This window comes from Myotis yumanensis, unplaced genomic scaffold (assembly GCF_028538775.1).
Source record: "Myotis yumanensis isolate MYYU_CA2020_CCGP unplaced genomic scaffold, mMyoYum1.0.hap1 SCAF_14, whole genome shotgun sequence".
In the NCBI taxonomy this organism is placed as follows: domain Eukaryota; kingdom Metazoa; phylum Chordata; class Mammalia; order Chiroptera; family Vespertilionidae; genus Myotis; species Myotis yumanensis.
This window is the reverse complement of record NW_027223765.1, coordinates 14236722-14263344: the sequence shown is the minus strand read 5'-3', so window position 1 is coordinate 14263344 and position 26623 is coordinate 14236722. Positions and strand designations below refer to the sequence as shown.

General features: G+C 37.3%; 1 protein-coding gene across 12 annotated transcripts in view; it reads left to right on the top strand.

Annotated features, from left to right (window-relative positions):
- Positions 1-26623, top strand: part of RBMS3 (RNA binding motif single stranded interacting protein 3) — a 1176852-nt gene that overhangs the window by 1124964 nt on the left and 25265 nt on the right. For all 12 annotated transcript variants that reach the window (XM_070433276.1, XM_070433282.1, XM_070433277.1 and 9 more), the window contains one exon: positions 24840-24920. In XM_070433276.1, coding sequence (XP_070289377.1) covers positions 24840-24920 — 81 coding nt within the window. The remainder of the gene's footprint in view (positions 1-24839; positions 24921-26623) is intronic.

Here is a 26623-nt window from a genome sequence, read left to right as displayed (position 1 = left end):
CTGTAGGACCACAGTATGGTGATTGCTCACTGGTCTCTGTGTGACAGCAGACGTAAATTTTTTCTGAGAAGAATCCTATGCTTCCTGCAGCTAACCTCCAAATACAGGGGGTTCCTTTTGGGTGGAGTGGGTGGGTTCTCGTGAATTCTTTTTAGCTTGCTCAATTCAACACTATCTGTCCAATGCCAAGTTCAGTTGATGGTTAAAACAGAGGCCTGTGTGTGTGTAACCAGCAGCAAAGAAAGCTACATTTCAAGTCCTTGTCAAGAAGTATAACAATTCCAAAGTCACAGTTACTCATACCTTTCAGAAACTTGGCTAAAACAAAATAAATTTTTTGAGAAATATTTGGAGAATATGCAGTATATCCATTCTCTTTGGTTATTCTAAATTATATCCTGGATTAATCTCAGAAAGCTGTCTTACCTGGATGACTGTGTCTCACTGAACCCCTGAAAAATAGCTTTCCTGAAGTATGCATTGGCACAATGCCATTCATTTATGTTTGAAGGACACTATAATAAATAGCCCTTGGAAACTTGCTTCGCTTGCTTTAAAGCTATTGTTCATTTGAGTATCTGCTCATTTCAGACCTATAGGAGAAATGTCTCTCTTGCTCCCATATAGGGAATTAGTCTCTTATCCATCTCATTTATTTATTTTTTTTTTTTTACCTAATGGACACAGTATAGGGTAGATACTTGTACATTCCTCACCAGCCCATTTTTAGTCCGTAGGTCCCTGGAGGTTTAGAGATCAAGACTGCGCTATTCCTATTATCTCTGGTAGTACTGAAGCTCAACTTTTTGATGAAAATAAAACAGTTTAAATAAGGACTCACCCTCAATTAAAAACTTCACAGTGATTTTTACTATAACTAAATAGAGAAGACAAAATGTGGAGGCAATACTAAGCCAGACACCTGAATTTGCTCTCACATGACTAAAATGTAGGACCTCTCTTTCCCCCAGTAAGTTACTCTGGGTAACTGTCATCCCTTAGCAGCATTAGCACGACATCCATCTGACTGCTCTTGATGATTCAAGCCTCAGCCCACCCCAATTCATCCTTTCAGCAGCCACCAGAACCATCTTTCTAAAACACACATGGCCTACATCAACTCTTTCCACAACCTTCGAAACATCATCCTCAGTCCTTAGCCAGTGCGGCATAGCCCTTCATGTTCCCCACATCTACTTATTCAGACTCACATCTTAGTACTTCTGTGGTCCAGGCATAATGAACTCTTTCAGTTCTCAGGATGGGCCAAGCCTGCAGGGTCTTCACATAAATGGAAGTGTGATAACTTTGAGCAGTTCCTCTGTCTAGAATGCTTTTTCCTCTACTCTTCAACTTGCCTAATGCTGGTTTGTTTTTCAGGGACTGTCTCGGATACTTTCTTCTCCTTGGAAGGCTCCCTCGTTCTCTGTCTTGTCTTACAGTTGCCACTTTTTCTTATTCCCTTAGGTCCCTGGGAGTATCCCCATCATCACATGTAGCACACAAAATCATTTTATGTTTAATTACCTTTCTTTACCTCTAGAGCCAAGACATAAACCTCCTATGGAGTAGGAACTATTCATATATTACCCAGTAGCATCTGAGTAGGTATTTAGTAAAGATTTGTTGACTAAATAAATAATGTCTACATTTTAAAACGCTGATGGTTGTAGGCATCCCTTCTATAGGACCCTAACCTTAACTTCAAAAGATTAAAATGGCAAGAAGAAAACCAACTTAGAAACCCCAAGAAGTTTGGAAATTTGATTGAATAAGTGCAGAGAGCTTTCTGAAAGGGAGAAGTCTCATGAAGAAATAAGTAGAAGAGAAAGTGGAAGGATGTGGGAAAAGTCGAATTATAGGAAAGCTTTCTTACATGAAATAATTTTAGAAATTGATCAAAACCCACCAACATATTTAACCACTAGAAATATAACTGTTCTTTAACAATGCCACGTATCTGGAAGGTTTCATTTTACTCATCATTTTCCCTAGATAGCCATCATGGTCATTTACCTTACTAACATTATTATAATTGACTAGAGGCCCAGTGCACAAATTCATGCACAGGTAGGGGGTCGGCCGGGGGAGGAGCCACAGGAGGTTGGCTGGTGAGCTGGTCCACCCCCAATCGGGGTAGGGGGGTTGTTTGGGTGCTGAGCTGCCGATGGGGCCAGTTGGCTGGCTGCAGTACACATCATAGCAATTGCTTGTTCTGGTCATTCCGGTTGCTTGGCTTTTATATGTATAGATTCTTAGGGTCACCTTCTGAAAGTCCCTTTGTACCCATTTTATCACTCAGGTCCTCACATGCACACCACTGAAAACATACTGGTCCCAATGACATAGCATTTTTGCCTCATTATTTTCCAATCAATTTTTCAATGGCCTGTGTCATGCCTTTTGCAGATTCTCTGGAAGACGTGCATCCAGGTGTCCCACTATCCCTGTGAATGGTAATCAGGACAAGTAATGGCCTTTAGCTCTTTTTCATTAATGAAATGGAAACACACCATACCCAATCCATTAGTGATGCACTATTATATTGAGAGCTTAGTGTAGAAAGGCAGCCAGCCAGTAGGTATAGGGCTGGTTTCCCTTAAACAGGATTTTCAACGTTGATCAAACAAGACACCCTTTCCTCTGGCAGGAACGTTTGCACTCCATCCCTCTCTCTCTTTCCCATTTTGTTTTGTCCTAATTTGTCCTGACAGTCCATAAGGGATTTAACTAATGCTTCCTAAATAACATTAAAATGTTTTGCAGATTAACATTTTGCATATTCATAGGGATAAAATATCAATTAGTCTTTTGAAAAACTTTCTCTTTTATTTTTTCTGTCTGTGGGTTTTAGTTTCTTGAATTTCTTACTCTCAATGAGTTTTCTCCTTGTTTTTCCTCATTAGAAACTCAATATAATTATAAATAAGCAACCATTCTAATTTATTTTTATTTTAGCATTCATGCAGATAAAACTCCCTTGTCATTTTTATTCTTTTAGGAAGTTAGTTAGTTTGATGGTCTTGAATTTGGTCAGTTTAGACAAGACTTGAGGGTGTGTTTTGTTTTTTTTTTAATCTCAAAAACTCAATTGGATTATTTTGCCCTTAGCTTATACTTTGTAAGGTGTCTGTTTGCTTTAAAACTCACATCACTGGTATTTGAACTTATCACACAAACCACTTAGACATGAAGGTTGTTTGTAGAGCTAATTCTTTGTGATATTAAACTGCACATTTGTGTATCGGGCCCAGTTCCCGAAACATCCTTCCTTAGTATACAACCCAGACAGCTTCACAGTCTTTTTTCTATAATTGCTAATTTGTGTGTTAGGAAAATGAATATTAAAACAACTAACACAAACAATGCACTCGTGTTAAAGGATGGGGAAGTGAAGTTTTTGTGTTCATTTCTGCATTGGACTCCCTTCATCACCTCTTCCACACTAAGCCCACTCTCAGAGAGAATGAGAAGACATGAATACTTAACAGCTCAACAGATGTGTCTCACCCCCCCCTCCCCCCAATTCTGGGAAGCCAGCCCAGGATAGAGACATGAACCCAAACTTGGGGAAAGATGAGCATCTATAGGGTGTCCCAAAATTCACGCAAGATTTGCAATTGAACTGAATTGCAAATCTTGCGTGAAGTTTGGGACACCCTATAAACCCCAGCTCTCCCTGGGAGTCTCCATGAGGCCTCTCTGGAGCTGCCTTTTCAGCTGTAAATGAAGATAATAACACCTAACAGAGATATACCATGAGAGTTAGATGAGATATTTTGATGGTCATAATACATACTCAGTTCTACTTACTTTGTAGAATTCCAAGTTTCTGATGTACCATTTTTCATTTTCATAGTTATTAGTTCTCAAAATGTGCTTCCGGAGGAGCAGCATCAACCCCTTCCTGAGCCCTTGTCTAAAATACAGTCTTAGGCCCCACACCAGACATGCTGAGTCCAGGACTGGAGGTGCAACCAGCAATACCCTCTTTAATAAGTCCTTCAGGCAATTCTCATACACAGTCAAGTTTGAGAAACGCAGCTCTGAAGCTCTAAGCCAGTCGACCAATCTCAGGCATGTGTGTGAAGCAAGGAAGGATAAACTATGACATTGGAAGGAATTTAAACTCATGGGGGAATAAAAGTAGATTGTTCATTATCCTTTATTATTTAAGCTCTTTTCTTCCTTCCACAGTTCTCTTACATGTTGTTGTCTTGTATGATTTCCCTCCCCCTGTGTGATGTGTCTTTAAAAACCAACAGAATTTTTTTCTTAGGTTGGAATATAAATATCGTGGGTCCCTTGGGAAAAAAAAAAAAAATCCCTATTTGAATTTATGCAGTACACTCAAAACTATCAGGATTTATGGCCTATAATGATATATGTAGGAACTTCCAGGAAAATGAGATTAAAGGAATCAGCACATTGGCACAGTGTGTGTATCCATTATGGCATGGTTAGTTACCAAGAGACACTTTTAGAATGAGAGCTCGATGCTCTCTCTTGGTCTGGAGAGGAGAGAGCCACAGTTGTTTACAAACATAACTGCAAAAATTTGTAGGTGTGATATGCAGCTTGTCTTTTTACATGGTTACTCCAAGGAGGTCTTGGTAAAGTTCTATTTTTAAAAGGGCCAAGGCTCATATATGTATAATTATATAGATATAGATAAATAGGTGGTCACCCTATGTCAACAACCATCGGCATCCCTAGCACATTCCTTTGAGCCTCTAGTATTAGGACACGAACTAAATTGGCCCTTTTTATTTTCCACTGGCGTTAAACACAGCTAAGAGGATTACACTCTACTTGGATATTAAGGTTCTTTGTGTAAGTGGCAGCATCTAATCCTGATTATTCACTGTTTGTGTTTCTGAAATATATAAAGCTAGAAACAAAGCTTTCAACTGAGTCCCCAGCTTCACAGTCAAGTTGATCTTCCCGTCTATAGTCTACAGACTCACTGTGACTCATTGCTAATGAAAATAGCTGTACTTTTTGCTCTTCTCCTCTCCCCACCTCCACTCCGCCTCTCTCTTTTCTAGTGTCTGCAGAATGACTCCTGTGTAGTAGAATTGGGAAGAAATTTTATTGCACAAGTATTTACTTATCACCTGTGCCCTTTAATTTTTTTTCAATTTGGGCTGTGTGGAACACATCTTTATTTCCGTCTTACTTCTGTGTTCTCAATGCAAGATAAAACTCCAGGGGAAAATGGTAGCAATTCAGAGTATTTAATATAAATCATCACTTAAATTTGATTAATCTTTTGGTCATTTATAGGAAGCATAAATTTCTTGGGGAATATATCCAAACATCATTTCCCAAAGAACCCCTAGAGTAGCAGATCTAAAATTTTGTAGCAAATCAGTCACAGGGGAGGGTTAAATATCCCAATGCCCAGGCCACACTCCAGGCCAGACATCAGTATTTTGTTAAAGCTTCCCAGGTGATTCCAATGTAAAGCCAAAGTTTGAAAACTAGAGTCCCAGAATGTTCCTCAGTCTCATGAGATGTTAATGTGGTACTTTTTAAAAAAAGTTCTGCCTGGCTGGTATGGCTTAGTGGTTGAGTGTCAAACTATGAACCAGGAAGTCATGGTTGGATTCCTGTTCAGGGCACATGCCTGGGTTGTGGGCTCGATCCCTAAAAGGGGGCATGCAGGAGGCAGCCGATTAATGATTCCCTCTCATCATTGATGTTTCTCTCTCTCCCTCTCCCTTCCTCTCCCTTCCTCTCTGAAATCAATAAAATTATATTTAGAAAACAAAAAGTTCTCAGGTCCAGCATATTTGAGAAATATAGCAAATTGTATTGGTTTCCCTATAGATTCTGACAGACTTACAATAAAGACTGAGGAGTCCTGCAGGGGGAAATATAGTGGATATAAAGAAGGAAGAAGGAAAAAGAGAAAAGGAACCCTCACCCTCAAGCAAAATAAACATGCCTTCTTAGCTCGGTTTATTCCATCACATTTTAAATTTGTTTATTCAGAGGTGACTTTGTACGTGGGATACCTGTCAAAAAATTTTATAATACTTCTTCCCTGCAATATTTTTGGAAGCTACTGAATAGAAGGATTCCACAGCAAAGTCTTTTCTTCCAATGCTTATTACTAGTAAAGATCTGGTTATAGCTAGATTTGGCTTCGCTCTCATGTAGCATTTGACATTTATAATAGCTTGTTGAGTTTGCCATAAGAGTCCAGAAATTATGCAAAGTGTCTGATAGTAAGATAGTTGGGTCACAAACACTGTATGAGATTTAGGTTAAAAACAAAAAGTCTCCAAAATCAACAGAACAAAGGAGATCAATGGTACCTGGAGAAATACACATTTGGTAACATAGAAAGGTGTGGGAAAACCAATCAGGTAAGAAACTGGAGGATCTATAGCAGAAATAGTGCCGGGTAGTATTCAGTGGCATGTGCAGGGTCAGTACAAATAAAATGATAGTTTGGGATCATTCAACATCCCCTTTCTCTACACTCACACTCCATTTTATATGCTCTAATCCTAGGCTTTTCTAAAAACTTTATCTCAGAACTTTATACCCCTGGGGGCTACCTAATCAACTCTTAATCTTATAGTTCCTCTTTCCTTCACCAAAACTAACCTACCCCTTTTCTCAGGATTCTTCCAACTTCTTCTTGAGAGTTGATTATATAGCAAAATATTAATTTCTGAATGTGTTAGCCTTTAACCCCAGTGATGGAATCCCCGGCCCTGTGGCAGATTGCTTCCACATTGGTCGTAAGGCAGATGCAGAATGATGGCAGTTGTTCTCCACCTGAGTTTCCTAAGAGAGCTCAAAAAATTCTAATTAGAGTCTCCTAATTAGGAAAAGTTCTTGAGATGCTGTAAATAGTAATGAAAAAATATTGAAAGTAATTTGACAAATTGGATTTGGGTACGCATTAAAAAGGGGAAGCCAACTGTTGATGTCAGAGAAGGTTCCATTAGCAATTGAGTTTTATTGACAGGATAAGAAAGGATCAAATGCCTAATAGGCAAGGTAGCCCAGAGGCCTGTGTGACCCCTGCCCTGCTATGTTTTGGCCAGTTCTATCAAAGCTGCTGCTGATGTATATATTTTTTAACTTATTTTTTGCTTAATTTTTCCTTTTAAATTCATATGACCTTCTCAACCACAAGGAATAATTAAACAATCAGCTCAAAATGGTTAATTTCTAAAAAAGAAAGAAGTAAAATACAGAAAAAAACTTTTTAAATAAATTTATTAATTCATGGACCTGAAAAGCCATAAGAAGAGCTGGCTCAAATGCTTTCACTAAAGACCTGTTTTCTTTCTTAGCTGCATATCATTTACGTATTCCACAGTCTGACATCTGAGAAGCCCAGGTCTGCATGTCATGGTAGCAGAGTGGCTGTCCCAATGATGAGCTCACATATGCACACTCTGACATGCAAGAGAAGAGGAAAGGTCATTTCTAGAAGTCTCAATAAAAGAAGGGAGAATGTTTCCCTTTATCAGAAGTCCCAGTGAACATTTCTTCAGACTCATTGAATTTGCTAGGGTTATTTTCATCCATTTCTGGACAAGGGAGCAGGATACACTAATTGCAAAGTCAATCACATTCTAACTGTATGATTGGGAAAGAGGTGCATAAGAATTACCAGAGGAGAAATATGGGTTAACGTTGAGAAGGAGAAATGAACCCTGAGTGAGTAAGAAAAAAAAAAAGTTTATGCCCTAGCCAGTTTGGCTTAGTGGATAGAGTGTCGGCCTGCGGACTGAAGGGTCCTGGGTTCAATTCCAATCAAGGGTGTATGCCCGGGTTTCGGGCTCGATCCCCAGTAGGGGCATGCAGGAGGTAACCAATCAATGATTCCTTCTCATCATTGATGTTTCCATCTCTCTCTCTCCCTCTCCCTTCCTCTCTGAAATCAATAAAAATATATTTGAAAAAAGAAAATTTCTTGCACTTGCCCTCTTGTCATTATTCTTTATATCCTCCTCTCTAGAATCTACACTTATTATAACCTTTGATTAGTTTTTATTTTTGATCTTGAGTCACAGTTTAGTCACTAATTCCTCTTTTAAAATTTCTCTTATTTTAGATATCCTTTAGATAAGAATTAAATATATTTTTAAAGAAATTCAAACTCATATTTTTATTTTCTATAAATGTACATGGAATTCATTAAGGAGGAGATTGGTTTATATCCACCTCTCTAAGACTCATGGCATCTTAAACATGGTTGGCTCCCACAAATATTTTTGAATGATAGATGGGAAAAACAATTCCTTTGGTCAAAAGAAAGATAAAAACAGGATGAAACTCTAGAAAAATATCTGGTCAATCTTCTAGGAAAAGAGTGTCCGTAGTAGCCTGGGAGTTAGTGAATGAGCATGTCCACACCCTAGAAAGAAACGAAAATATTTAGGATAAAAAAGTCAAGGACAGGTGATTAGGGAAACCAGACCAAGGAAAATCAGGAGATAAAAATTAAGAGTAGAGCAATATCTGTATTGATTTTGCTTTCTGTTTGACTTTGGCTACCTTAATTCCTCTCCACCATACCCAAGAAAGTGCACTTCTGGTCCTTTTGTTTATGTTTTGTATCTATTAGTTTTATTTCCTATTGGAACTACTACTTACATGCTTCTCTCAGTGATCAAAGCCTTTATTTTTCCAGTGGATGGTAATTATTAAGATTTGGTGTAACTTTTCAGCCCTTTTGGATTCATTGTATCCAATTTTACTTTATTTGTTTAAAAATGTAACCCAGATCATTGGATCCCCCCAATATTTTGAAATTAGATAAAATTGGCTCGAACCCCCAATTTCATACTCTTTCGAAATCCAATGCTTTCTGCTGTATGTATTTAAGTTTGTGAGAGCATTATAATCACTTCTGTCTGCTCTCTCTAGTCCATAATGCATTGATTCAGACATGAAATTTATCCTCTTTCCGGTTTTCCAAAAAAAATTTTGCAGAGAATAAAATATATAAAGATTTGAGGTGTGTTCAGTGATAGAAACATAATGAAACTTAAGCAATGTCAATTGAATATAAAGATGCATCTCTGAGCTTAAAATGCCCTTTGGCGGCCTCTCCACAGTGGGATTTCACCAGCCTGTCCCTTCCATCTGTTCAGGCTCATCTCACTCATAGGCACCTCTCTCCTCCCCTTTCCTTTAGCTCTGAACTTTGTTTCCTCTTTCCCACTCCTCACAAACACAAGCTCCTCCCATTTCTCCCATTTATAATGATCTCTTCATGTAGGTTAAGTGTCTGTCTCCCATGCCTTTAGTGTCCTGTTAACCCCAAGTATCATCAATGTAATTTTCAAGATAAAGTAAATGAGCATTTCCTGCCTATGCTGATTTCTGATCCTGCATAACTATTCAGATGAAGCTTTTGTTTTATCATCATCATAATAATAATAGTAATAATAAAACCAATAATAATGGTATTCCCATTGTTTAGATTCTTAATATGTACCCAGTCCTATGTTAAGAACTTCATATGCATTATTTCACTAATATTTCTCAAAAAACCTTTAAAGTATGAATGTGTGATTCCAGTTTACAACAAGGAAAGTGAGGTTTATAGGTAAAAACTCTAAGTTTTTTAATCATCATGCTAAAATAATCAATGTAGACATTTTTCTAGTTTTATTGGGTGATGTTATTATTTTACAGACTTTAATTTTATTTCACTCATGTCACCTTGAAAATCTTAAATAAAAAATTACTTCTAAAACCCCATTAATAGGTAATGGTTATATGAGGGGAGGATAGGAATTCACTGATACTTGTGTAATCTTATACCAGTGCAAATTGAGAAATCCTTTTGCACTGTGTATCAACAACCCTGTCATTAAAATGAGGTTTCCATTTTTTATTTTCTTTTTTGCTCCAGAATACATGAATATTTATCATAAACATCATTATCTTCATCATTAATTTATTAAATTTGAAGCATGGCATTAGTCTAATTTATTTTTTAAATGCTCTTCAAACTAATGTGACATTCTCTGAGTCATCCCCAAATCAGTTTATTGTCAAGCATCTAGAAGCCAGAAAATGAAGCAAACAGAATGCATGGATGAGTGTATTTATCCATTAAATTAAAAATCACCAAAACCACTGAGTTAACATGTTAATATCTCAAAGCATGTTAATGTCTTAAGAATGATCAATGTGCCCCAAAATAGAAATAACAGTAAAAACAAAGAATAGGAAACAAACCAGAAGAAGACAAGTTCAGTTTGCCACTAGGCTATTTGATGGATGGAAGGTTTGGATAACTTTCGGATAAATCTTTTCTGAGCAATGCCAAAAATAAGAAAAATTATTAGTAGGTGTCTCTTCTCCCTGTCCACTAATTGTGAAAGCACTAGCAAGTCAAGAATAATAGTACCAAAGGTGATTTCTAATGAGTACTTTTTCAAGATTTATTCATTTGGTGCCTTTCCATAGAGGAAACAGCTGCTTAGGTTTAGCTAGAGCTTGAATTAAAATGTAAAGTCTTTCTTCCAACTCTCAAGAGTAAATGGCCTCTAAAAATGAGCAGATGGGGAAAAAGAAGAAAGAATGTTTTCAGACCCAACAACTAATAGTTGTAGCATTACTTACAGGCATTTCTCTATCAGGCTGTGAAACCATCTTAGGTCTCAGCTGGCCTGGCTGGAACTTGGAGATGATGCTAACAGGCCTGCTATCCTCATCTGCTGAATCTCCATCCTAATTCAGTTTATTTTGGGCTTCTCCCTTCATTGCTTTATTCTCAAGGCTCGCCATACTGCTTGCCCAATGGATCGCCCATGGTATCTTTTCTCACATGGTATCTAACCTCCCATGGTATCTTCCTTTGTGTCCTTCTGAAAGCACTTTTTAAAACCCAAAGATAAAGTCCTCTACATTCTTATGCTCTGTGCAAAATGTTCTTTCTTCCTCATGTTCTACCTAAGATCTGGTTTGTCTTAAAAATATGTCCTTCCTCAACCACCTTCTAGAATACAGACTTCACTTATTCCTGTGAGCAATGAAGCTGGAAAAGGTGTTATCAGTCTTCCATATCCCCACTGCCTCTTCTAAAACTGTGCATATTTCTTTCTCTTTTAATAATCACAGTGCTCCAGGATGCTATCTCCTCCCTTCTGTTAGCTATTATCTGTTGATCTCCTTGCCAACCTGAACATCCAACAGGGCATTTTGTCATTAACTCTAACTCCTGCCTCAGGAATACCATAGTGTGACAATACTGCAGCATACTCATGGAGAGTGAACTTGCCACCATTTTCTCCGAGAAAATGAAGGATATCGGGTGTGAATTCCTTCTGTTTCTTGATTCCCCAACCTATAAATTAAATGATCCTGGCATTCAGCTTCACCTTCAGAATACTTCTCAATAAGCACTCCATAGCCTTTAACAATGACAATATTCTTTTCCTGTGATGGAAATCCTACTTCTTCATTTGCTGTCTTGCCTCCTTTTATTCCTGATACAGTTAGTTTTTTTAAAAAAAAAATTGTAAATTGTTTTGGATCCATTAGATCCAATTTCTTCTCAAATACATGTAGAATATAGGATTTTTTTTTCTGGTTCAGGGTACACTTCTTAATTTTATTTCCTTTACTCCAGCCCTAATTATGCAATTTAAAAAAAACACACACACCTTATTTTTTAGCTAACCTATTCTCCCTGAGTTTCTGATGTTCTCCTTGCAAAATGGTTCCATTCATTTGCCAAATTCTTGCTTAATACAGGTAAGATGTTCTTACCCAAGCCTGAAGTGGTTCTTGCAGTTTGAATTCCTGAATTAACTTATGATCTTTCTAACTAACTTAAGGTTCCAAATATTTGAAGGCAATAATCAGGAGTCTTCACAAATATCAGGCATTTTCTATCAAAGAATTTTGGTGAGTCTAAGAAAGTCTCATCTCTTCCCTCAATAGTAATTCTTATTAGCTTTATTTTATGCCATAATGTGCTTCCAAATAAACACTAAACCACTGAAGTGTTTATATTTTGTTCACTACTTTATGTATAGCATAGGCATTGTGTTAGTCCAGCAGTTCTCAACCTGTGGGTCGCGACCCCTTTGGGGGTCGAACGACCCTTTCACAGGGGTCGCCTAGAACATCGGAAACACATACATATTTACATATTGTTTTGTGATTAATCACTATGCTTTAATTATGTTCAATTTGTAACAATGAAATAGGGGGTCACCACAACATGAGGAACTGTATTAAAGGGTCGTGGCATTAGGAAGGTTGAGAACCACTGTGTTAGTGTTCTTCAGAGAAACAGAACCAGTAGGATGGGTGGGTGGATACATACATACATACATACATACATACATATGAGAGGAGATTTATTGTAGGAATTAGTGCATGCAATTATGGAGGCTGAGAAGTCCCACCACCATCTACTGTCTGCAAGCTGAAGTGCCAGGAGAGCCGTGAAGGTCTGACAACCAGGGCAGCCAATGGTGTAGCACCCAGTTCGAGGCCTCAGAATTGGGGAACAAGCAATGTAAGTCCTGGGCTCTGAACTCCTGAGAACTAGGAGCTAAGATGTCTGAGGGCAGGAGAAAATGGGCATCCCAGCTCAAGAAGAGAGAGAATTCACCCTTAATTTTTTGTTGAATTCAAGCCCTCAGTGGATTGGATGCTGCCCACTCCTTCTTTACTCAGTCTACCAATTCAAATGCTAATTTCTTCAGGAGAAAACCCTCAAAGACATACTCAGAAATAATATTTTTACCAGCAGTCTGGGCATCCTTAGCCTAGTCAAACTGACACATGAAATTAACCTTCACAGGCAACAAGACAAACAAAAGATTAGGATTCCTGTCCTCTTCCCTGAACAATTGTAGTTCCTGTGAATTATGCAGCTTGAGTTTTCATCCAGAGTGCTTAATTATTTATTCATTCGTTCGTTTGTTCATTCAACAAAAGCACACTAAGTGCCAACCATGATGAATCTGACATGGTCCCTGTAGGAGCTTTCATAGTTCGCCTACAGTACAGATTCAGATGAAGAGCTGCTGAAAGTCATTATCACTTCCAAATCAAGGACCAAAGCAAGGCTTCCTGAAGGAATTTGGCATTTGGACATAGTTGGAGAGACAGCTTTTGGACACGTGTTATATGTGGGTAGAAAGAGGTTAGAACACAGTGAAAGCAGAAAAAGGCACCAAGAAAGGAAATGACAAAGGGCGGGCTCTTGACTATGTGCAGGCAGATGTAGGTCAGGATGATTCTAAGAACTCAGTGGGAGTGGGTTGAAATTTATCCCAAGATTACATCGTTTGTCTCTGCATTGTCTTTCAGGTGATATCAAACAAACTATTCTGTAATTCTTGTGGCAAAGAATGGAATCTGGATTCTTGCACCAGAAAGTCTATTTCCTTCTAGTCCTTTTTTTTTTTTTTTTTTTTTTTTTTAAATATGTTTGCCTTTAGCTCTTTTTACTTTGAACTGTTCATATATATCTTTGGAGGCAAGGGTGGTATCACTCTCTCCACAGAAACAGAAACTGCTTCATTATGGTTTTGTATTGCCAAAGTTTATATGCTCACAGAGTATGGTACCATTTAAATATTTTCCCCGTCAATAGGCAGTTCTTAGAAGTATTTTTCTCAAATAGCTTTATGTCCCATTTTTGCAGTTTCCAATTGGTTGTTGCTTTCTATTCTTTCCTACTTATTTGGAATATCATTTCATCTTTCTTTATTCTTCCTTCTTCCTCCCCACTCACCTTCAAGTGCTCCCCACCCATTTGGGATCAGTGTCTAACAGGAATATTCTAACTTGTTGAGTAGATCAAGTTTTTTTTCAGTAAAAGTCTCTTGACTAATAAACAAACACACTCATTAAGAATATGTTTGACGACCTCTTTCAAACTACGTTTTAAGGGCACCCTCAATGTTTTCTCTTTTATTGTCTCCTCTACTCCACTGGGATGATTGGTGTTCATGGTATGTGGGCAAAATGGTTGAGAGGAAATTTTTTTGTGTGGAGGTGGAATTTACTGTGGGTGGCAGCCTGGATGAGTTCCCTTTCCCTGTAGCCGAAGCATTTTAACCTAAGCCCGATTTAATGCGTTAGGCACAGACTTAAATTGAAAACAACAAAGTTTCCAGGAATATTGGGGACTTCTTAGTTCACTTGTCTGACTTTTTGACAAATTCCTTCAGTTCTTTTATTTTCAAAATAAAGAAGCAAACTTGGTCTTCTAGAGAAAAGGTTAAATGAGCCTGAAGGGGCTGAGGACATTAGTCCTTGGGCTGTGTGTTCATATAAATTTATGAAAAACTATCTAGATAATAAGTCAGTCAGTCATTTGTTAAAGTAATTTCTTCTTGATGCTTTCAAATTTAAAGACTGAGTCCAATAAATGTTGATTTGACCCCAATAACCTCTCTCATTTGAAGAGGTCACCATGTTAGAGACTTTTAATTTTTTTTTTACCATTAATAACCATATTAATATGCAAAAATACTAGAAAATGTTAAGAAACAACAAGGAAGGCAGGGAATTTAAACACAAAATGGGAAGACTACCAGTAGAAGAAAGTAGTAATAATACAAAAAGATGAACTTGGATTTAATTATCTACTCAGTTTCTGGGTGCTGTGGTGAATGTAAGATTGGCAATAGTTAATAGTCCATAAAAATTAAATAGCTTTATATGTGTAAGATCAGAAAGGAGAAATGAATCCTCCTGGACACCCAGAGGGTTAGCAACAAAATGTGTTGCTTCTGGGCCCAATTCATGCTTTAACACCATAGTATATGCTTACTTAATATTTGACACATAATAAGAGCTCAATAAAATTTTATTAATGTTGTTTATAAGTGAATTAAGAATATATGTTTATTATTGGAATTTTACAATACAGCATCTTCTTCTCTTATTTTCTGAGATCCTCACTTCTGGTGATTTTTTTTCTCTATCCTAGAATTTGTCATTAGCAACCACTGTATCAACTCCAAATCTGAATTTCAAGCTCTAGTTCAATTTCAGACATGCTGCTCTCTGACTACCACCTCCTTCTATGCACTTCTTATAGAAGTATAACGTATGTTCAGAAGAGTGCACAGTTCATGTTTACAACTCAATACATTTTACAGAGTATCCACCCCTCAGGTCTCTACCACCTGCATCAAGATATCAAAGGTCCTCTTCTCACAGAGGCCTCTCGGGTGCCTAACCCTTTCATTCTCCACAGCAACCATAACCCTGACTTCTAAACCATAGATTTGTTTTGATTGTTTCTAAACTTTAAATAAAGAGAATCATACAGTAGGAAGACTTTTATGTCAGCTTTTTCTAAAAAGTGCAACATTATATCTGTAAGATTCACTCATATTTGTGGAGGTTTTTTTTATTGTTTATACGAGAGGCCCCGTGCACAACATTCGTGCACTGGGGGTCGAGGGTCCCTCAGCCCAGCCTGTGCCCTCTCACAGTCTGGGACATCCCCCGAGGGGTCCTTAGTGCTGCCACTGAAGCAGGAGAGGCTCCCGCCACCCGCCGCTGCACTCACCAGCCATGAGCTCTGCTTCTGGCTGGGCAGTGCTCCCCCTGTGGGAGCACACTGACCACCAGGGGGCAGCTCCTGCGTTGAGTGCCCCCTGGTGGTCAGTGCACATCATAGCAACCAGTTGTTCTGCAGTTTGGTCAGTTTTCATATTAGCCTTTTATTATATAGGATTATTATACAATACAAATACATCAGAACTTATTCTTTGTACTGTGGATTGACATTTAGGTTATTTTCAACTTGGAACAGTTCTAAATATGCTGCTCTAAATGTTTCTTACATATCTCGGTGTGTATATAAGGATTTCTGCCAATCACATATCTAGGAGTGGGGTTGCTTGGTGATAGGTTCTGTAAATGTTCAGCTTCTTTGTTACTGCTGTACAGTTTTAGAGAGTGAATGCCCGAAGTTAAACTCCTTCTAGCAGAGTCTGAGAGTGCTTCTTGTCTGTATCTTCTCCAATACTTGATATTGTCCATTTTTTACCCTCCCGGTAAGAATGTATATTATATCATCATATTGATAACTTATATCACCCTAATGACCAATGAGTAGGGTCTATATTCATATGCATATTGGCTCTTTGAATTTTAGATACTCTTGAAAAGTGTTTGAGTGACTATCTATACATTTTTATGGTTGTTTTGTATTGAACTTTTTAAAAAATATATTTTATTGATTTTTTTACAGAGAGGGAGGGAGAGGAATAGAGAGTTAGAAACATTGATGAGAGAGAAACACTGATCAGCTACCTCCTGCACACCCCCTACTGGGGATGTGCACACAACCAAGGTACATGCCCTTGACCGGAATTGAACCTGGGACCCTTCAGTCCATAGGCCGACGCTATATCCACTGAACCAAACTGGTTAGGGCTATTTATTGAACTTTTTATTGAAATGATTATAGATTCACATATAGTTTTAAGAAATAATATAGAGTGGTCCCTTGTACAATTGCCTCAAGTTCCCTCAATATTTTGCAAAATTTTTCATCTTCAGTATGAAAGTTTTCATGCCTTTTCTCAAAATCATTTCTAGGTATTTAATATTTTTTTGCTATAGATACAGTATTTTAAATTTCATTTTTAATTGTTGCTGATATATACAAATATAAATTTTTATTGACATATCCAGCAGTCTTGCTAAATGTCCTTATTAATTCAAACAATTTTTTTAAATATATTTGGAATGTCTATATATTAGTCATGTCACCTGTGTTAGTTTCTTCATCTGTATGCCTTTTTTTCTTAACTTATTATACTATCTAAAAACACTAAAACAAAGTTAGAACAGATGATACTGGACATCTTTATCTAATTCCAAAATTCAAACAAAAAGTGTTCAGTATGTCACCATTAATTATGATGTTAGCTGTGTGTGTTTGGTATATAACCTTTTATTCCTAATTTCCATTTATTCTTCATGTACCTAGACATGTTCTCATACCCAGATATTAGATCTTATCAAAGATATTTCTGAATCTTTTGAAATGATCATATAATTTTCTTCTTTATATCAATGTGGTGAATTATGTTGACTTATTTTCAAATATCACACTTACTTTTTAATCCTGAAATAAATTTAGGAAGTTTGTATAAATGTTTATGAGATATATTGAGCTGTAGTTTTTCATTTTAGTAATGTCCCTATTGATTTTTGGTATAAGGAGTATGCTAGCTTCATGAAATGAGTTGGGAAATGTTCCTTTATGTTATTTTCTGGAAGAATTTATATAAGACTGGTTATTACTTATTTCTTAAATGTTTGCAAAAATCAGCTGAAGATTTTATTGTGGGAAGGTTTTGGATTATTAATTCAATTTCTTTAGTACAAAGAGCTACTCAAATTTTCTATTTTTGTGTCACTTCTGCTAAATTGTGCTATTCAAAAAAATTGTCTATTTAATATAAGATGTCAAATTTATAGGCATAAAGTTGTTCATAATATCCTATTATCTTTTCTACTTTCTCGCTTCCCATTCTCTGTTTAACTCAATTAGACTTTCATTTCCACTACTCCATTGTACATGTTTTCAGTTTCCCCTCCAGTCTGAAATCTGATGTACAATTTATTTTCAGTTTTTATCTGATTTATTTTTATTTTCTGAGTTGCCTTTGTGGTTTACTGGATCTTTCTTCTGTCCGATCTTTCTCTAGGTTTTGTGTTACCTATCACAAAAAATTTGAGGAGGGGAAGGAGATAATTCATAGTGTGTATATGGAGTTGTTTCTAGTTCAAATTTTAAAACATAGTTTCTTAATCAGCTATATTTCCATAGTATTATCTTTTATTTTCACTCCTACCACAATGATCTGTGAACATGCTCTAACTTAATGGGCTTTGTTGTTGTTTTTTCCCCAAAAACATTCATGAAAATTACTTTTTCTACAAAATTGAAGGCCTCGCTAGCCTGTGATCATGGCTACTGCTTACAAAGGGGGTTTGTGAATTTCAAGCTAAGAACAACCTCCAAGAGTCATTCTTGTTACTCTGCTGTATGCCACCCACAAATGGCCCCGCCCCCAAAATACAACAGTCTGTATTTTTTGTTTAATAATTTAACAACACATCTCTCTGTGGGTTATGCTCAGTACTATTCTGGGAAAATGGGTGGGATAATACAGGCTACCAATAATGCTGGGCTCCCATTTCTATCCTTTTCCTCTCTTCGAGTGTTTTTACTTCTAGTGTGTGAGGTATATGCTACTATCTGTATTCACTTCCACCTACTCTTCAGGGATAGTTACTGCTGTTACAACAGTCTACTTCGTTATTTCCATACTGGCATCTTAAAGAGTAAGTAGCCTACTTTATAAATTAATACTAACATAAAACATTATGAAAGCCTACACTATTCCTATTCTGGATGGAGATCCCACTTCCTTTTTCATCATTTCATTGACAGACGTAGAAAGGATATAGGAGGAACTGAGCAGTACAGGTCCAGGTAGGAATCCAGCCTTACATAGCCTCCTCTCTGTGGATACTCTCTCATTCATTCATTGAGTGGCATTCTAAGAATTCTACTCTGGCAGCTATACTACTTAGCTCTAAGCAAACCTGCAAAAATGATAGAAATTTTCAATCTCAAAGTCAAGTATTGCTTCCCAATTAAGATTATACAATTCTTCAAATTCAAAAAATATGCCATCCAAACTGCAGGATACCTCTACCCAAGGAACACGGTGCCTCTCCCTCAGCCCCTCACCCAACCCTGATGAATCATAACTCAGGTTGTTGCCTATATCCTCAACTTTCCTTTATTAGAAGAAAGTAGATGACCTTAAAGTAATTCACTCTGCACGGTGTTAGCATCATCAACCACAATTGCTGCTTTATCCTCTCAGCTTCCTTTCTGAGGTGCATTTTATGACTTTCCTGTATCGTTCACATTGACTTTCTGGGTTTGATAGAGCCTGGAAAGCTTTCCTTGCTGAAATTTGTTAAGCGGATTTATGAATTTTATAGCAAGGGCTAAAGCACTAATTTACAATCTAAACAGTGTAATGATGATTCCAAATGAGCAAGTTTGATCAAGTATTTTAGGAAATGCCAAAAATTGAAATGTGGGGGACTTTCTTGCCACTCCTTTGCTTTACAAATCATCAAAATATGTTTCCTCACAAGAAACATCTCAAACATTTTTTATTTGTTTTGGTGGGGGGAAAGAAAGTAAATCCAAAACTGAAAATTTAAGTTTTCTTTCTTTGTTTTCTTGGAAATAATCAATGGTTCCCCAGTAACAGAAACAGTTTGTTGTAACTTAAACAGGCAAAACACAACTCCTCTCCAGTTTCACCATTTTTTTCCTTCTCTTTGTGTAAATATCTTGGTGATGCAGTGTCTAGACTTCTTGGAGCAAGTGATGGAGTCTGGAATTTATTCTGTGGGTTTGAAAGCGGCTATCCAGGTCTCCCACATTGATGTGAAAATCTGTTGCTTTCAGAATATGTAAAAATCATCAAACTGTTTACCAAAAAATACAATTTATCAAATCATGCCAAACTTTGTGCTGCACACTACCGGGAAATATTGTATGAACTTGTTCATTTTATCTATACTTCATTTTAATGTTCCCATCAGTCGTATCAAGAAAAAATAATTTTCATATGAATATAGACCCTACTCATTGGTCAATAACTATAAATACAAAATAATTTTCACTTATGAAAGAATTATGGCAGATTTTTTCTAGCTTTTGAGAAATACTCATAAAAGAAATTAGTTTCAAAGATGCACATCCATTCTTGTTAGTTTAAATAAGAAATCCAAAGGGATTCATCAAGTGAAAGGGACAGATTTTTTTTTTTTTATGTCACAGGCCCTCCTCTTGGTCCTGTGTCACTTGCGAGCCAGGTAAAATGAAAGCCACCTTTGAAGCACCCAGATCTAAGCAATTTTTTGTGCATCCTGGATTATTAGGTCTGTCTGCACTTTATCTCTTAAGGAAATCAAGCTCTGTGCTTGCAAAGCAAATGCAGGGTTATTTGTCACCAATTACGTAAAGCTGAGAATTGATCTTCCATATAGCTATAACCATGTCCTGTAAGCAGTTGCTCCTAAATTTATAAGGCTGCCACTTCTTGAGGCTTTACTCTAGGAAATATATGTCTACTAAAGAAGAGTTTGTTGTACAGGTTTATCCAGAGATAATAGTTTTACAGGGTATAAAACTCCATAGCATCGAATTGTTTGAAATAAGTGCCTGTTCCCAATTTTCAAACAACATTCTCAAGCCCTTAGTTTACTCATGACCAAAGGGAAAAAAAAGCAACCCGAAAGTAGGGTTGTTGGTTTTTTCCCATTAAAACACACACACACACACACACACACACACACACACAGCATATTGAACTGAACTGACCTCATCTATAATAATAAAAGTGAAATATGCTAATTAGACCAGACAGCCGAACAACCTTCCGGATGTCATTCTGGATGTCCTTCTTGATGAAGCCACCGTGGCAGGGGCTGAGGCAGAGGCAGTTAGGGACAATCAGGTAGGCAAGCGAGCAGTTAGGGGCGATGAGGCAGGCAGGCAAGTGGTTAGGTGCATGGGGCAGGCAGGCAGAGTGGTTAGGGGTGATCAGGCAGGCAGGCAGGCAAGCAGTTAGGAGCCAGTGGTCCTAGATTGTGAGAGGGTGCAGGCCGGGTGGAGGCACCACCCCCCATGCATGAATTTCATGCACGGGACCTCTAGTCCTATATAATAAAAGCCTAATATGCTAAGTGTCCAGTTGTCCATTCAACCAATCAAAGCATAATATGCTAATGATATGCTAAGGCTGCTCAACCACTTGCTATGACATGCACTGACCACCAGTGGGAGACTGGTTGACCAATTGCTATGACGTGCATTGACCACCAGGGAGCAGACAATCGACCGGTTTACCAGTCACTATGACATGCCCTGACCATCAGGGGGCAGATGCTCCAACTGATAGGTTAGCTTGCTGCTGGGGTCCGGCTGATCAGGACTGAGCAAGAAGGGCTGGACATGCCCTGGAGCCCTCCCATGGTCATTCCTCGGCCCCAATTATGCACAGGTGGGGTCCCTCAGCCTGGCCTGCGCCCTCTCACAATTTGGGCTGAGGGAACCCCCATCCCAAGTGCACGAATTTCATGCACTGGGCCTCTAGTTTATACTATAAAATCTCTACTGGTTCTCTTTAGAATAGTAGCATAAAAGCAAGTTAAGTAATACTTAAACATATAGGGTAGCCCTCCTAGAAGAAAATCAGGTGCTCTGAGTATAAAGTAAAATTTAAAAATGTCTGGAAATTAAATAATAAAAATGTTAATCATAGGCATATTATTCTATTTTTTATCCAGAACTAGTTATTACACTCCATTAGTTAAGAAAAAACAGTATCTATAGTACATAGTAATGATCAAAAGGAGCCTCCTAAGACCTTATTTACTTAACTTCAAAGATAATGTAGTGGATTGAAAAGTGCTAAATCACAGGTCAGAAGAACTGGAGTTTATTCCCATTATATGTAGGTCTCTGTTTCTCCGTGTGTAATATGGGTGAACCAGCCTGCCTAGCATACAGTGTTGTTCTAAACAGAAGACGAGTATGAACTTACACCTTAAGCAGTTCAGTTAGGTCATATTCCCACTTCACTGAATGTCACCGGAGGTGTGAAGATTTGCCGATTCTGTTTTACTGACTAAAACACAGATGAGGTTTGGAATAACTCAGAATCATTTGAAGAAGCTTAGCTAAGAATTACAGAATATGCTTTCCATTAACTACACAGCCTAGGAACTCTAGTTTGGCATGAGAGGTCTTAAGAAATGGGGTGGATTCTCCTGTGAGCTAGTGAAGATTGCTTTCTATAGCCTCAGATCATGTTCCTAAATCTAGTTCACAGAACCACCTCCTTAGAGATGCAGACAGTGGAGCAGAGACAGATCAAAGTCCTGTCCTGCAGATGGGTGCCAGTGATAGCATCGTCTTATGCAAAGGATACACTTATTAGGCACAGTTGCAAAGTTATAATTACTAACTCTAGAATAGAAAATAACTACCTTGGCCCAGCTGGTGTGGCGCAGTGGTTGCGCATTAACCCCTGAACCAAGAGGTCACGGTTCGATTCCCCGTGGAGGCGCATGCAGGAGGCAGCTAATCTATGATTCTCTCTCTCATCATTGATGTTTATGTCTCTCTCTCTCTCTCTCTCTCTCTCTCTCTCTCTCTCTCTCTTTCTCTCTTTCTCTCTTTCTCTCCCTCCCTCTATCTGAAATCAATTTAAAAAAAAAATTTTTTTTTTGAAGAAAATAACCAGCTCCATAGTGGATTATCCTTTTACTAGTATATTCTAACTCTTAGAAAATCATGACCTAAGGGTAAAACATGAACCACAACAGTATCAACTCTGTGCTTAGATAAATTCATAGTTGGTTTATATATATATGTGTGTGTGTGTGTGTGTGTGTGTGTGTGTGTGTGTGTGTGTATTTCTACTTGCTATAAATCTAGGATTTTTGAGATTAAATTAAAGAAACATTTTACAAAGTATGTTTTAGAGCACTAGTTCTAAAAATTATTAGGTGCTTCAAAAAAGTTTTAGAAATGCTGGTTTAATCAACTTTAACTAGGCTTTTGTAAAATAATTATTTCTCAAAAGTGTTTTATTACATGTCAGTATCAAAGAAAAGAATATAGTGCACAGCATTACTGAAGTGCATTGGAACACAGAGCTTTTTTCTCACTTGAGCCTAGCATTCTATAAAAAATACATTGTAGGGAAAACTGAATCAAAGGATATTTAAAACCTATATAACACAGTCGAACCACCTGTCTGAAATAGTCAGGGGACTATAATTATTCCCCAATGTACTCTCTAAAGCGGTTTTGTTGCTAATGAAAACACCTGCCACAGGGTTCTAGATGTGAAGTATGTGCTGAAATGTGACTCCAGAGTTCTATACTTATTTTTAAAATGGACAGCAATCAAATACCTGAATATATTATCTGCTTAAGGATACAAGGACAATGAGTTGGAGAAACTATTTCTTAAAACGTTATATAAACCTTATAGGGTTGGTGACATTAATATAAAAAGCTCAGAATGATCAATGGCTAAGAGGCATGCAAGATTTGTAATTGGAAGTGGAAGGTTTTCTACTCGTATCCTTTTATTCAGCCTTGAACAATAACTTATCAAGAATCAGGTTTTCGGTGTGTTAGAAGATGCAGAGATAAGTGACATTTGGCCCATCCCTTCGAGGAGATAATAGTCTGGACAATTTTAATAGACAAGTGATGAATGCTATCACAGAGGACAGGGCACAGAAAGCTCGGATAATATTGAACTATAAAGCTAAATGAGTAATATCACCAGGCCTTTCAAACAATCGCTCTTGGTCCAAGTGACAAGGCTGTTTAATACATACATATGTGAATTGCACTTAGCTGTTATTAGTAGCAACAAGAATACAGACAACAGTCAGTTGGTTTGATTTGGAGTTGTTTCATTAAAGCTGTCTCTATTTTTTAACCAATAGACACAGTAGGACAGTGCTTATTTTACAATGAAGATGCATTTACTCCAGAATTGCTTTGCTGCTATAATTCTCCATAAATATTAAACAACAACCAATGAGCTAGTCTCCATTCATATATTCCCTTGATTCAGAATCACTTTGCCTCTTGGGTACTGAAAGTACCAAGATACGTAAAGCATGCTAATTTAGGTTTTGCATATTTATGCATGGCCTTAATTTTTGAACTCAACAAATTTAGAAGAATAAATATTCACAGGCTCATAAACATGATTTCTCTAACCTGCATGAATTGAGAAATCTTATCTTCATTAGAGGATTCTGGTTCTAAAGTTTTGTGATGTCCATCAAGTTTAGGAACTCAGAAATAAAGTTTATTCTATAGAAAATTCCATTGTCGAAGAGTAGAACTTTGAATTTGCAAGGGAGATGTGTATTAGAAATAGGAATACGGGTCGGACTTTCTGTTAGATGACACTGTAATTTTTCTGGGGCTCCCTATCTTCATTGCAAAAAATACATGTTATCCCCAATACATATGTTACTGAATACTACAACTTAGTGAAAAAAAAATGGTTTGAATGTTTCATTGTTTATTTGGACGAAGAAAATTTGGAGAATTCAAGGAGTTGCAAAGGGAATCCTGAAAGTGAAAGTGACAAGAGAATGGGATGGGGAGGGTACAAAGGGGGCTGGTAACATTATCTGCAATATGTATATATGTAGATATGTATAGATATATATATATATGTAGATATATATAGATACATAGATATAGATATAAAATAGTTACGTGAAAATAACAAAATGATGACAATTGCCAATTCTCAATGTTGCTACATAAGTATTTCTTGCATTATTCCTCTATTATTTTTATTTAGACAATAAATTATTATTAACAATCTGATTCATTCATTCAACAAATAATTTGTTGAGAGCCTACTATGTGATAGATGCCAGCAGGAAAATGGAGAAAATAAAGAACATCACCCCTGCCCTCATGGAGTTTATGTTTTAGATATGAAAGTGAAATAATTTGAGATCTGGTATAGACTATTGACAAAGACAGAGTGAGGGAATGGGAGTGGTTAATTTCTACTGATACTGTGGAGGTGGGCTGCCATTAATACTGAATCAGTAAGGAGAGGTAATTCTGTGCTGATAGGAACTACCTTAGTTTTGGTCAAAATAGAGTTGAACTCTAATCATGCACTGGCCATGGGCCACACATGTGATCTCTACTTTCCTCTTTGGTTGCAATCCCAAGTTCACCTGCATTTTTCTTTGATTCCCTCTAGTATATGACTGCTGCTGCTCCTATGCAAGGGACCTACATTCCCCAGTACACGCCTGTGCCTCCGACAGCTGTTTCTATTGAAGTAAGTCTGTCTGTGTCTTATGGAAAGAGGGTCACAGAGATACACCTCAGCCACAAATGCCGTGATCCCCATAGCCCAAGGAATCCTGATGTGTGATTTTTGTGCTTCTCTGAAATTTGAAATTGCAAGCTCAGTATATGAAAATATGTGCCCATACCTGGCTATGCCTAGGTTTTCCTTTGCACATAAAATAAGTTAATTTGCTATCAAAGTATGAGGGAAGTATCATTTTCATATTTAGAGAAAAGATCAGAGACTAAATCTCTATCCCATCAAATGTTAACGACAATACCCGTAAATAGGGAGGGGGAATATTGCAACTCTAGTGCCTTGTTACTCAGAGAGGTCCCTGGACCAGCATTACAGACATCACTGGGGAACTTGTTTAAAACTGCAAGCTCTCACGCACCACCCGGACCTCCTGAATCAGAATTGGCATTTAAAAAATGGAGGTAACATTGGTTTGTAACATTATGTAAGTTTCAGGGGTGCGACATTATAATTCAGCATCTGTGTATACTACATGGTGCTCACCACCAAAAGTCCGGTTTCCATCTGTCACCAAATATTTGACCCATTTGCCCTTCCTCCATCCCCCACCCCCTTCCCTCAGATAACCATCAATCTGTTGCCTGTATCTATGAGTTTATTTATTTTTGTTTTATATGCCACATATGAGTGAAATCATATGGTTTATGTCCTTTTTTTTCTGACTTTCTTCACTTCGTGTAGTACCCTCATGATCCATCCATGTTGTCACAGGTGGCAATATTTCATTGTTAACGGCTGAGTAATATTCCATTGTATACACAAGTACACCACATCTTCTTTAATCCATTTATACATTTTGTGTGTGACAAACTTGCTGCTACTCAGAAGTTTAAGAGGACACTTCATGTAATTTAGGAACTCAGACCCAGACTTGTAAGGCCCCAAAGAATGTGTCAGTTAATATTAAACAGGTTTTAATAGGATTTTCAAAATTTTAAGACTGTGTGATTAAAACACATTTTTCTTGCTATAGTCAGCTGTCAAAAAGCATCTAGGACATGAGAAAATGATGAACCTGAACATTTAAACATAAAAATCTGCTACATATTTGCATTTCTCTATCTCAACACCAAAGATATATGGTTATCTACAGAATTTGAGCATTTTGATGACTACAAAATAATGAGACACATTCAATAGTGTGGCTTATTGAAAACAATGTAATTATAGTTAAATCTAGGACTTAAAAAGAAGTCTTTCATTAATAAAAATAGAAGTACACTCTGATATATTGCTTTTAGTTTATGTTTATAAGGAAAACCATTAATTCATTTTCTATGTAAAAACACTCACTGAAAATTCACCAATATCCATACAACTAAATACTGGTGGACGATTCAGGAAAACACAATACCAAATAGTATTAGGAAGAAAAAGATTAAATTAATAAAGGGAGAATTTTCAGATTCTGAGGACCTCAAGGATCTTTTGTGGCAGAGAGTTGACCAAAAACATTTGAAACTCAATATTGCTGCAGGTGTTCAAGGTTATAAGTGAAACTATGAGAATATATTCAGACAGATGCCTTTTAGACCTAATAATTACCTAATAAAACTACCTATGCCTCTCTGGGAACCAATATGTGTCCCTAAAGAGACCAACTTCAGAAATTCATTCTTGTGGGCATCTATGAGGATCAAGAGAATGAAAAG